The following is a 14,533-nucleotide window of genomic DNA, read 5'->3' on the forward strand; positions in this document are numbered from 1 at the left end:
ATTAAACAGATTTTAGAATCAGCTAAACAGATTAATTATTTTCTGATTAAACTGATTTTAGAATCTGCTAAACAGATTCATTAGTATAGATCCTATTGTTATAAGGGTTGAATCTGTTAAACAGAATCATTAGTTTTGTAGAAACCAAACAGATTGTAGAATTTACTACACAGAATCATTAGTTTTTGACTAAACAGATTGTAGAATTTGCTAAACAGAATCAATAGTTTTGGACTTACCAAACAGATTGCAGAATTTACTAAACAGAATCATTAGTTTTGAACTGACTAAACAAATTGTAAATGCCTCCAAACAGAATCATTAGTTTTGGACTAAACAGATTTTAAAATCTGCTAAAAAGATTAATTATTTTCTGATTAAACAGATTTTAGAATCAGCTATACAGATTCATTATTTCCTAAAAAAACAGATTTTAGAATCTCCTAAACAGATTTATTAATATAGACCCTATTCTTATAAGGGTTAAATCTGTTAAACAGAATCATTAGTTTTGTAGAAACCAAAAAGATTGTAGAATTTACTACACAGAATCATTAGTTTTTGACTAAATAGATTGTAGAATTTTCTAAACAGAATCCATAGTTTTCGACTGACCAAACAGATTGCAGAATTTACTAAACAGAATCATTAGTTTTGAACTGACTAAACAAATTGTAAATGCCACTAAACAGAATCATTAGTTTTGGACTAAACAGATTTTAAAATCTACTAAAAAGATTCATTAGTTTCTGATTAAACAGATTTTAGAATCTGCTTAATAGATTCATTAGTTTTGGACTGACAAAACAGATTGTAGATTCTTCTGTCATAAGGGTTAAATCTGCTAAACAGAATAATTAATTTTAGAGTGACCAAACAGATTTTAAAATTTACTAAACAGAATCATTAGTTATGAATTGCCTAAACAGATTTTAAAATTTACTAAACAGAATCATTAGATTCTGACTGATTGTAGAATTTGCTAAACAGAATCATCAGTTTTGCACTCTCTAAAAATTCTGCACATTCCGCAGTTAATTGTACCATAAAAATAGAACTATATATATTAGCTAAAAAATTAATCATTTACAAACTCACCAAATTGACTTCTCATCCAAGGATACAGGGGACTGGGAAGATTTCCAGAAGCCGCACCTTGAGGAGTGCTCTGTTGCTGTTGACCAATCGGTGACGTAACAACACCCTGATGCTGTTGCGTTTGAGATTGTTGTTGCGGATGCATAGCAGCCGTGGGTGCTTGACTACCGGGTTGTTGTTGTTGCTGCTGATACATCAAGTGCTGTTGCTGTTGCATATGGGCATGCTGTTGGGACTGTTGATGTTGTGACTGTTGGGTTTGCATATGTGGATGTTGGGTGTGCATTTGATGATGTATTTGTGATTCAACGAGGGGCGGACTGTCAGGACCGTCAAGGACGCTGCCCTGATGATCCACCGCAGCCGCTTGTAATTTGCAACTTGCATAGACAATTGGTGTTGAGGGATGTCCATTTGGTGTTGGTGTATGGCCCATGTGACCCATTCCAGAACTTGGCGATGTCGATCTATAGCCGGACATACCATCGAGACTGCCGCCATGCTCCTGCTGTTGTTGATAGTAGGCCGCATTTCTAATGTCCATTCGATCATAGGGTGGAAACCTTGGATAGGGCATACCCTGTTGTCCACCGGCTCCATAATGATGGGCTGGGACTGCTTGTCTAAGGAGACTTGGATCACATGGATCAGCGCCCTGTTGGGGCTGTTGGGTGACGGACTGGCTTTGCTGGGGCACTTGGACGGCAGCCCCATAATGATGCTGGTGCTGATGGGGATTGTCCACCCCGCCATTTCGCAGGTCCGGGATATAGGAATTGGCGAAATACGAACTCATGCTACTGTACTGTCAATGACGCACCTCTTCTCTCCTCTGCACTTTTGTTTTGGTGTTTATTTTTTTGTTTAAATTTTTCCTTTTTGTACTCTTTGTCTACGAACACTGACCACTTACAACCACTAATTTACCTCACGCCCTACACTTTTCTATTTTGCCCTTTGCACTTTATAAATAGCTATCACACTGTTACACGGGATCACTTAATCATTTGAGACTGGAATTATCACACTTGGTTCACCACTAAAAGGAGAACTGGAGCACTATACAGAACCGTAAGTTAGCCAATTAGAAAAAAACTTTTTTTTTTTGAAAATACACCTGGGGGATTTATTGGTAGTAAAAAGAGTTCTTCTCATCCCTCGGTGCGGTATCCTCGTTCAAAGTGACGAGCCGCTCTGGACGTCTTTTGTTTTTTTGTCCAGCACTCTGACGACGCTAGGCCGCACCTGTAACATGATAAGAGGGCAATATTTTAGATTTATTGAAATAATAATTAGAGGACTAATTTTTGCAAAATTTTTCGCAATGTAAAAATTTTTGTCTGATGGTACATATATGAATACGAAGGGACTGACAGGATCTGAGTGACAGATGCCGAGGTACACACGTGCTCGTCACGGTGACGGCCATCGCCCAGACAGTGATGCATATAAGTGTCTTCTGTATGTGGGCGGGATAAAAAGATATATACTTGTATTTTAAACAAGAGTAATCCAGATCATTAGAGGTTCATCATGGCTGTAACAAAAATGTGTCTGCCTGTAATATCGTCTTTGGGATTTTATACGGATTAGATGATCTTCCGGGATTTAAATGGCTTTTTATAATATTTATATGCGTATGTAAGACGAGACTTTTTCTATAGAGGATTTCAAAAACATTTTTTTTTTTTTTTTACAAAATGTAGAATTTTATTAATGAGTCTGGAAAGAAAAAAGGGGGATACATGACAAAAAAATTATATAGTCATATAGTTGAAAAAGATTTAAGTTGTTTCTTTTTCATATTAATTTTAAATTTTATACGTAAGGAAAGAGAGAAGAAGAATATAATTTTCTAAAAATGAATTAAAAATATTTAAAAACTAAAAAGTAAGAAATAGATAATATAAAAGGAAATAAATACAAGCAGTTTACATTGTGAAGAATATATAAGACAGAAATTTAATTTCGAATATTAGTTTCTTAAAAAAAATCATTTCTAATAATTATCAGAAAAAATTTAATAATTAATATTTAAATATTTTTTATTTAATGTATTAATTAATTTAATTTCATAAATGTAATTATTATGGAAATTGAAATACAATTTCGAATACTATAATAATTCGTACAATATTATTATAAATTATATTTATTATAATAATATTATAAGAAAATAATTCCACAATTCAAAAATTATTGAATTATATAATTATTGTACATTCTTTGAGGAGAATAAAATATGGTTTACAATTGTAATCTATTGAATAAGAATTCAAATACTTATTCTGGTCCTCTATGAACAGAAGGACGAACACTAACGTCAGCAGGTTTTAAAAGGGCCAGTAGCTTGTCGATAAGCGAAAGATTCTTTCGATTCTTCTATACCGACTGACAACATCTGCATGAAGACGATTACATGTTTCACATACAAATTCGACAGATTTCGCTCAATATCGTTATATTATTTTACTAAAGGAAAAAATTTTAAAGTTACAAATATATATATACATTCACTGAAACAAAAAAATTTATTTTATTCAAATAATCGCTTATTTTATATTATCAAATAAATATTTTCTTGAAGCAAATAATTTTTGTGTCAATTAAATTTTATTTGTTTCATAAATACAAAAAAAATTTATTATTTCAAAATACAGTTTATTTAATTAGAATAAAAAATTATTTCCTTCAAATAAATATTTATTTTTAATAAATAAACTAACCGTTTATTGGAATCAAATTTTATTCAGTGTAAAGTTGATTTACAATTCTTTAATCAATTGAAAATAATTATTTTTATTATTATTAATAATATTTATTATTAAATAATAATTAAATATATTAATATAATATAAATATTAATAATTTAATATAAATATAAATATTAATTTTTGAATTTAATATTTAATAACTTATTATAAACTAATAATAACAATATGTTAATACAAATGTAACGATGGATAAATTAAAACGTACAAGTAAATGACTAATTAGCTAAATATATAATTATTTATTATAAATAAAAAGTAAATAAACGACAATATGTATATTGCTGCGGTGAGATATTGTAAATAAAATTTATATTTTATTACACTTAAAAGAGTTGGTAACAAGAAGTGTGACCTATTGGCTGATAAATTATCGTTTTACTTAAAAAAAAATTGTCAACATTTTAGAAAAAGGTTAATTGCTTTGATTATACTAGCAAATTAATTTAATTGGGAACCATTTAATTAACAGGGACGCAGGATCGAATTTTTTTTTTTTTTGGTAAGCTCTTTTAACGCTTTTCTTTTTCGTTGGAAAAAATTCTGATTGTTCTCTTAAAGCACCGGATATTTAAGGATATTCCTGGGACATCCTAGAGATATCCATTTAATTCCAGCAGTTAGAATATCCCTAGAATATCCTAAGTATATCCTAAGTATATTTTATAGGGATATCCTAAGTATATCCTATAAGTATGTCCGAAGTAGGCCCTAAGTATATCCTAACGTTATCTTTTAAGGATATCCTAGAAATATCCAAACTACCGCAAGAAAATTGATATTCTATACGATATCCAAGGGATATCCTTAAATATCCACTGCTGTGAGGGTTCAAAAAAGAATTATTATACATTTTTTCTCAAAAAAAAAAAAATTTATCAATATTCCTCCATTTTAAAAACGTTTGTAAAATTAAATTTAAAAACTAAAAAAATGTGAATTCCTAATTGGCGTGAATCTAACTGCTGGTGACATCGACTTTCGAAAACAAAAGTAGATATATATCCGCGTATGCGAATAGAATAAACGCGTGGCGAGTATTTCGCGTATACATATCGGGCGAGCTATATAGTGACAGTGGGTTGAGAGCAAAGGGGGTGGGGGGGGGCAAAGGGGGGCTCTTGAAACGAGGATCGCTCGGGGGAATGAGGGGGGGGGGGAGGGAGAAATGGAGATAGGTATAGGTGAGAGGTTGCAAGGCGGGGGGGTGTAAGGGTTGTTCAGCAGCATGAGGATGAGGGAGTGGGGGGATGGACCCATGGGAGTTTTGCTGTACACGAGAACAGGCTCGGGTCGGAAGCGGGACGATCGCGATTAACATTCCGGCCGCTAGCTCGCTGTTCGCGCGGCGCTTTCATTAATTCCAGCGTATTGATTCCCCGGATTGATGAATGGCCGCCGATAGCGATTCTATGCCGTGCTTCGTCCCACGTATAAATTCTCCCTTCCCTTTGAATTTGAATTCTATTCTGACTTTACCTTCAGATATTTATTTTTTTTTTATCCCCATATCCTAATGTTTTAAAAAAAAAAAAAAACTTTACAATTGAAAATTTTTAGTCTTTCATCATTTTATATTAAAAAAAAAGGAATTTAGTTAATTATGTAACTTTCAATGGTAAAATAATAATAGAAAGTAAAATTCATATAAAAATTGTTTATTGTATTTTAAAAGTCTAGAATTGTAGGAACACCCGTTATGTGATTTAGGCCTAGTTAAGTGGCGGCATCGACCGGAAAAGTCATAAACCTTAATGGTCAGAATGTTTTTGAAGGATTAAGGAGTTCTTCAATATACTGGTAGATGGCGATAGAGATAGCACAGGATAAGAATGAAAAAAAAACGGGGTGGAGCGAGCTTGACAGCTGGGTGGGTTCCAGGCCAAGGTGATTGAAAAGAGGGTGGAGCGTCACGTGACGCCATCATTGGTTATGGAAGATGACGTCACACTAAACTATGATGGCCTCTATTTATCAAAGAAGGGTTTTTGTTCTAAACGTTTGATTAATCCCTTTGAATCATCGATTATCACACCCTTAAAAATTGTTTCCCTTTAAATATAGTTAAAAAAAATTATATAAAAATGTTAACTTTTACAAAAGAAAAAACATTTACAATTCAATGTTGATGTAAGTTGTTTTTCTATGATGTGATTTAAATGAAAATATGGGAATCTCAGATGCTGAGAGAAAGAGACATTTATCATGTTTTCAAGTATATATATATATATACACAATGCGATATAAAATGGAGAAAGAAAATAATAGTATGAGAACAAGTTGAGAATTGTGTATATATAAGTATCTCTCGCGGACAGTCGCAAAGCCCCTAAAGACTATTGGGCCATAAAAGGCACTTGGATGTGACAGTTATGGGACACGGCGCTCGTGCGAGCTGTTGGCACGCCTTTAAAACAGTCATAAAACATAAACGAGTCGTAAACTTAATATACAGAAGCATTATAACAACAGATTGCTTTTAATATATACTTTAAAAGTGCGTTCATACTTCATTTTCACACCCACACAATTAACTTTCAAATTGCCAACACATCGTAAAATGGTAATTTTGGAAAAAAAAATATATGGAACTGTATACATAGCAGATTCTTCGTTACATAACCTATAAAACATGGGGAAAATATTTCAAGGTTAGCTCGAAAAGTATTTGGGAATTTTGTGTTACAGGAAGGACATCATGTGTATAAAATGTGTTTCGTGAGAAAAAGTTTTTTTTTCACATTTAGAAAAAAAAAAAAAACATTGGAATGTAAAATGGAAAAAAAATGTAAATGAAGTGAGTAAAAGAAAATATTGAAGATTGTTTCAACTGAATGATATACAAATGGTGGAATTAAATGTAGTTTATATACGAAGACCTATGTAAGTTCTGTCAGTGGGTAATAGGGGTGAGTTGGATATCGGTAAACACAAGAGAAGAGCACACAGAACAAGCGATCAGCCAAATGCTAACATGCATATGCGATTAGCATAATCGAGTCGAGCAGAGAACCAGTTTGCAAGGACGCTTAAAAGCGGCCGCCAATGGCTTATGTCGCTGCTGGCACGTTCAATGCATCCGTAATTCCATTTCCCCTACTATACGGAATCAGCTGTGAAACTCGATTTCACTGCTTATATATATATGTATGTATATACCGTCAATTGAACTATGTTCCCGTTTTAAAATAGTAAATTTTTAGAAAGTTTTAATAATCCTACTAATATTATAATTTTCTGTTTCAGGTATACTGCGAAAATATTCTTTGGAACTAAATGGTTAGTCATATTTACAATTTTCTTTTCTGTTTCAGATTTTCAAATTACAACTATATTTATGATATTTTTTTTTACGCAACAACAAAAAAATCCTTAACAGCAACGGGTATTGCAGGATATGGACGTTCTAGCCGTGACCGGAAATTAGGATATCTACGTATATCCCCATTTCCGTATATCGCCCTAGGACGTTTATAGGATATTCCAAATATCCGGATGCTGTTAGGGAAAACAATCCTTAGAAAACTAAATCGTAAAAATATTTTTCTGTAGTAAAAAAAATAATTTTTTACCTGGTCAAAATAGAACAATTGCTTTGACAAGTGTTTGTTTTAAACACCTGCTGTATACAAAATGTGAATATGAAACTCATATTTTCTTTTATGGGATACAATCATGTATTTTATAACAGTGATTTGAATCATTAATGTTATGATTACAGGTTAGGCTTTTATTAGGTCATTAAGGTAATAAAGAGGTGATTAAGTAGCTGTTGATATTAAAAGAGTCTGAAACGCATAATAAATTCACTTATAAGCACATTATCTATATATCGCAATTTATATCAAGATGTATAACTATAAATTCACTTCTTACTGAATTTGAACAGTTTTTTTTTCTTTTTTTAAACACAGCTTCTTATTTAACAATAATAAATATATCATATTTACAAATGTAATAAGCTTAGTAAAAAAAAATTTTAATATCATTAAAGTGTGTTTTAAATATATTCATATAAAAAAAAATGTAGTTTATAAAAAAATGGCTTATAAGTGAGATGTTCCTCGAAGATAATTTATTATATATAATGATCCCATAACGATCCTCATTTATCTCCATTTTTCTATCAGCTTTTTTTAAAAAAAAAAAAATTGCTATCGTATCAGTGGCAGGTTGCAATCTATAACACGACATGTAACATGTAATCAGTTGTAATATTTGAAACAGCGGTCAATCAGCATAATCGAGGTTCGGGAGGCAAATGCTGGCGGCAATTGAAGCGAGATAAACGAATCTAGGGCTTACGTCATTTAATTTTTACGCTCTATCGCGTCAACGACGAATTTTTGCATGACAGCAATTTTTTTATTTATCGATCCCCTCAGTGACGTTATCGCGACGCTCGCTCTATGTTGTATATATGTATATATACAATAATGAGCAGGAAAAAAAAATTTCAACACGTGAAATTGTTGAGGCGCGCTTTATCTTTTGTTTTTATATTTTTTTACGACATTCGCAAAGCTTTTCAACCCCCCTAAAAGTTTATTAAATCTTTTTTTAAATTAATTTTCGATTGAAAAAAAATAATTTTGATAATTTAGAATATTTTTGCAAAAAATAATAATGAAATTACTGACAATATAGTAATTGCGAAATGCAAAGTGGAAAAAAAAATTCGGAATTCGTCATGTCCTTGACCCTAATAGTAGTGGAAACAATGATCATAACTCAGCCTTTTCCAATTTACATGAACTCCATTCCCATAAAATAGCGAGATTATAATTCAACTTCACAAGTACAAGAATATAGGAGACTTAGACGCTCGAGTAAACAGTTGGCGGATTTCCATATCTTGATCACGCTCCGTCAAAGAACATAGACAGAGAGAGAGAGAGAGAGAGAGAGAGAGAGAGAAAGAGTGACCGATACAATGTTGTAAACCTTACGAAACAACACGAGACTTTGTCTTCAATATTCATTTTCCTTGATTTAAATAACAAAATCTGTTCAATACTTAAACAAAATTTGCTCGGTTTAATTATGTATATAGGGTTTTTTTTTTTCATAAATACTTCCTGAGGAAGCATTTTTCCAGACCGTGAAATACAATATCAGTCACTTTCGACCCCAACATTAATCATCTTTACACACAATGAATCTGTTTACAAAATTTAATTTCAACACCTCATTTTTTTTTTTTTTGCAAACACATTTGATTTTTGACAGTTTCTTCATTTTTTGAAAAATTAGACGCGTTGGAGAATTTAAAAATTTCAAATCTTGTTTACCGTTACGTTAAAACTGGATTGAGAATCAATTTTCAAAGCTTGAAATATTTTCAATAGAGCGAGCAAGTTTCTACACACTTGCATAAATTTAAGGCAGGCGAGCAGTGTGAATGCTTATATTATATATTTAAAGGGCGCATCATAGAGACAGGTTGGTTTTTGCGTGAATTGCACCGCAGGGCGTCTCTACTGACACCTTTTACCGCAAATTCCACGCTTCCATAAAATTCCATAGTTTAAAATCTATATATATATATATATATATATATATATATATATATATATTTCAAAGTTTTTGAATATATATTTCAAAACTAAAATCTCAGTAGCCTACTTTCCCTTTTTGCGTGCGGTCCTAGGGAAAAATTCTTTTTTTTTTTTCTCTCCCTCTGTCTTTGACGTAACAACCTTTAACAGACGAGACGCTTTCACCTTGGCCTAGACACGAGAAGTTCAAGGGCAAATGGTAAATAACTGAAAAATTAACACCAATTTCTCATTGTTGTAAAAGTTTCACGATCTCGTTGACCCCTCCTACCTTAGTAAATTTTTCCCATTTTAGTAAAATTAATTTTATATAATTTTAATTAGTAAAAGTCAGTTACTGATTCAAACATTAATATTTCTACTAATATTTTAGTTAAATATTAATTATTAAGATAAATTTTTAGGTTTATGTTAATTTTTTGTTAACTAAATTAGTCCTATTATTTTATTTTTCACATTTTTGAAAATTAGTTATAAAAAAAAATATGAAATTTCAAGAAAGGAAGCCAAAGAATCATAAATATAGACAAAATTGAATTTATAGTTTTTTAGTACATATCGAAAAGCGTCGCGCGAATATTATTGCCAAAAATATCATGTGCTCAGGATGGCTTGTCACCTTGTGACAGGATCTGAACTACTGCCAAGGACGATGTGTTTTCAAAGCAATTCAAGTCGTACTATATACTAATCTAAAGAAAGTGCAGATTATTACGGTCACTTGAAATGTCAGAATGAAACGTGATTTACGAACTCCCTAATTCGTACACGAATATAATTTATGTAGAAACACATTTGCTCATTTACCAAATATCTTAAATTTTCCTTCTCTTTCGCACTATTTTAACTCTTAATATATATAATAATTAGAAGTTAAAATTGACATTTATTATTTTTTTTAATTATTATTACATTCATAATTAATATTAATATTTATCCCCATAGTAAGAAAAAAAAACATAAATTAAATACATCATCTAAAAACGTCAAAAAAAAAGAATCCAAATCCTCTAATTAATTTTCCATTATAATAAAATAAATATATAGATATTTACAATTAAAATAATGCGATAAATAATTTTAATAATTTCGAATGCACAATACAAATTTTTATCTCTGTATTAATCTTTTAATTTAACATAGATTTTCCTTGCGTGATTAAAAAATAAAAAAGAGACGGTAATTTTTTCACCCAATTAGGAAACAAAAGAAACGTTAATTTTCTAAGGGTTATAAGTTATATAATATAATAAGAGAAATATGGACATGATTAATTGAAATCCTGGCAAAAAGTGTAATTAAATTAAACGAGTTGAATCATAGTATAGAATTATGTAGATGAGAAAAGTGCACTGCTTAACTTGCCTCCATTAGTACTTTAATTCGAGTAGGTATAATATATATATACGATTTCTGATTTAACAAGGCGTGACGTCGCAAACCCTTCGAAATGTTACAGTATTAGGAAGCGTAACACGGTTCTTCTACTTCCAAGCAACTAATTAGCATTCACAATGCATTGTTATTTTTCACTTGGAAGAACTTTTTTTTTCATTTTTAATTGCTTTGGGAAAAAAGGCGAGACAACTTGTGAGGTAATAAAGTCATAACCGTGTAGAAATACATTTGTTTTCTAAAAAAGAAACAGTCAAAAAAAAAAAAAAAATTTTTTTGAAACAAATAAATTTTTGTAGAAACAACCAGATTTTGTTTAAATCAAATTTGTTTAGTTTAATTTGCTTTTCTGTTTCAGATATTTGCTCAATTTTCAAATTACAACTATATTTGTAATATTTTTATCTACGCAACAACAAACAAATCCTTAACAGCAACGGGTATTATAGGATATGGACGTTTTAGTCGTGACCGGAAATTAAAATATCTACGGATATCCCCATTTCCGGATATCCCTAGGACGTTCATAGGATATTCCAAATATCCGGATGCTGTTAGGGAAAACAATCCTTATAGAAAACTAAATCGTAAAAAAAAAATGTTTCTTTTCACAATCGAAAAATTTATTGCTTGAATTATTATTAGCGATTCGATTAAGTGAAAAGAACAACCAATCAAATTGCAGCGAATCGATATATATATATATATTTATCAATGGCAAACATAACCTCTAATTTTTCACTAATCCGTTGAAAAGATAAAAAACTACAATCTTTTTGAGGAAAGTAATATTTTCTGAAAATATCGTCATTTTTATATTGAAATAAAAAAGTAAACATAAATTTTAATTTAGGAAAAAACAATAAAGTGCTTTGGCCGAAAATAGAGGGTGAATGTTAGACATATATCCGTCTCTTCTTGCTTTTTTCTCTTTCTCTATTTTATAAAGCAACAGCATAAAATTACAAGAAGCCTTTATTTTCTCGTGTAGGGCGTTCGCGGCTCCAAAGAGACATGGGAGTAGAAAGTTTTGACGCCACCCCGTAAATCAAACTATACCCAAGAACCGCGCTCTCCAACTCTCTTCGTGTGTCGTGAAGAGAGAAGTCGAGAACTCACCCTGAACTTTTCGCTCGCCGTATGTCTCGCGGCTTCGTTCAGAGAACGATGTGTTTCGTTATATATATACATATATATATATATACGTATATATACACGGTGATACGAAAATTCCGTCGAGCCTACGTCCGTAACGCTAAAATAATTGCCTGGGGAATTTATATCCAAAGCACCGGTCAGAAGCGTCGACTCGAATTAAAATCGTTGACGCGCTAACAGCTGGACAGACGTTGCCTCGCTAATTAAATCTTTGTCGCCCGCGCTTTCCCTATTATATTTACCATTTTTTTTTCTACACTCATCACCAGAGAAATTTTACTAATTCTTTTAAGAAACTAATATTTCTTTCTAAAAAAAAAAAAAAATGAACGGAAAAAAATCTTTATATCAATAACAGCGATATGTTTGTCGAAAACAGCAAAAACTTTCGCTGTTTTCAATGAAATACATCGCTGTTTCAGGTGAAGATATTTTTTCCCTGTAATTAAATCTTTATTTGTATTGGAAATTTTGTTATTTTAAAAAATTCCTTTTTTTTAGAGCATTTTATTAATTAGAATTGTCTGTATAGAGAAAATTAAAGTTTTGGTAGAATTTATGATGAGACTTGAGCGAAACTTTATAATAAGTTTTCAAAATACTTGGAACGACCTTTTATAAAGAACTTTTAAAGAATTTAATTGGATAGTAAGATTTTGCGGCAAGCAACGCTCTTTGTTGATTGTTATACGAGATTACAAAATAGAAGTATATTTTAAACCCTCTGAAATAAATATTTTTATTAAAAAAATCAAATTCACGACTTTTAAAATAGATAAAAGTATTTTTAAATAGTATAATTTTAGGTTATGTTCTGATTATCCAGCTCATGCGCGGAACGGAATAAAATCCGCGATTCAGTTTAAAAGATTTCTTTGAAAAAAGATATATATATATATATTTTTTTTTTGCAAAGTTTGTAAAGAATTAATTTTAAATTGCAAAGTATACGCACGTGGAGACATAAATAAAACATGACACGATTTGCAAGGGACGCACTTCTTCGACGCCCAAGAGAATGGAGCTTCATTGTAATTAAAAGAGTTGACGCACGAAATTATTTTTTGCGTGGGGGGAGTAAATATATTTTATATAAATTATGTTTTCGCGCAAGATAAAAAGCCCACGTGCGCTTCCTGAAATTAATTAGACACATAGGAGTGTTTTTTCTATATGCACAAAAATTTACATCAAAGACGTAACGCTCCACGAGAGAAGGGACCTTACATAAAAAAAAAAAAAGAAAAAAAAAAAATGTTAGATTATGTTTACTAATTTGATAAAAAGTTTCCTTTCATTAGGTAAAATCAAAATTATTATTGAATTTTTCGAATGTAAGACGTATTTCCACTTGAAAAATCACAAACATAACCTAAAAAAAATTTTTTTTTTTCCCCTACTCTTGTGGAGTGTCACAAACATTTTTTTTTTTAATCCATTAACGCGAAAAAAATTGTCTGTTAAACTTTTTTATAAAAAAAATAGTATTGTATAAAAAAAAGTCTATTTCGCGAGTGTTTAAATTGTATTATAAGAGTCAGGTTGAAGGCGATAAAAAGTTGTACAGATGCAAATTTCGCTTTATATATGTATATAAAGAACTGGCTTTTTGCTATATAGAAGTGTAGAGAGGTGTCGGTGTTTAAAGGTGTTCGATATCGTGCCAAGATAATCGTGAAAATATCCGCAGCTAAAAGGGAGAACGTTTAGCGGCACTGTCTCTATATAGTATATAACATTTTCTGTGTGAAACCCAAGGTGAGGTCGAGTTCACGCTGCGGTAGATCGGATTATAATAAAATATATGGTATTTTTATTTCGTAATTTTAACCTCATTTTGTTGATAGCATTTTATTATTCGCGATATTACACAATTATGTATATGTTTATAAAGAGTATATATCTATTTATACAGAAATTGGAAAAAAATGGTTTTTTTTTGTAATATTTACAAATATATTTGTAGAATTTACAAAAAAATTTAAATTTACTGTCTGTATTGTAGTATTTACAATGTAAATTTGTAAAATTTACAATCCGTATATTGTAGCATTTTTACAATATGAAATTGTAAAATTTACCATCTGCATTGTTGTATTTACAATCTAAAATTGTAAAATTTACTATGTATTATTTCGTAGAAAAAAATGAATTTGCCAAAAAAAAAAATGAATAATAAATATATCACATATGTATGTATATTATTATTTCTTGTACAATATATGTTAACATGACCTGCACATTCAATTCACTTGATTATTCCTCTCATGAATACTGTCGCCCTCCTCGATTAATCCCCATTCTGAGTATCAAGTCGATGCTTCATTTGATTAGCCCTGTGTGCGTTTGTCTAGGTGGATGTAAAGGGTCAAAAAAATTTAATTCGATACACTTTGACATTTATATGCGTGGCGTATATCTCTGTATATATAGAAACGCAATATAACTATAAATTTTAAATTCTTCTTTTGCACTTCTATATTTCAATTACTTTTTTATTTCTCAACAAAATCCAATTAAAAAAAAGTTTCCCATATATTTATATTGGTATAT

General features: G+C 30.8%; 1 protein-coding gene across 7 annotated transcripts in view; it reads right to left on the reverse strand.

Moving 5' to 3' along the window:
* The window catches only part of LOC127280923 (homeotic protein antennapedia-like), a 364,206-nt gene that overhangs the window by 13,353 nt on the left and 336,320 nt on the right, over positions 1-14,533 (reverse strand). For 6 of the 7 annotated variants that reach the window (XM_051304330.1, XM_051304328.1, XM_051304329.1 and 3 more), the window contains one exon: positions 1,099-2,343. In XM_051304330.1, coding sequence (XP_051160287.1) covers positions 1,099-1,894 — 796 coding nt within the window. In that variant the 5' untranslated portion in view covers positions 1,895-2,343. Of the gene's footprint in view, positions 1-1,098; positions 2,344-14,533 lie in introns of those variants that run through there. The other variant, XR_007842895.1, reaches the window with a different exon arrangement.

This window comes from Leptopilina boulardi, unplaced genomic scaffold (assembly GCF_019393585.1).
Source record: "Leptopilina boulardi isolate dan_hultmark-lab unplaced genomic scaffold, ZJU_Lbou_2.1 LbouV2_258, whole genome shotgun sequence".
Taxonomy (NCBI): domain Eukaryota; kingdom Metazoa; phylum Arthropoda; class Insecta; order Hymenoptera; family Figitidae; genus Leptopilina; species Leptopilina boulardi.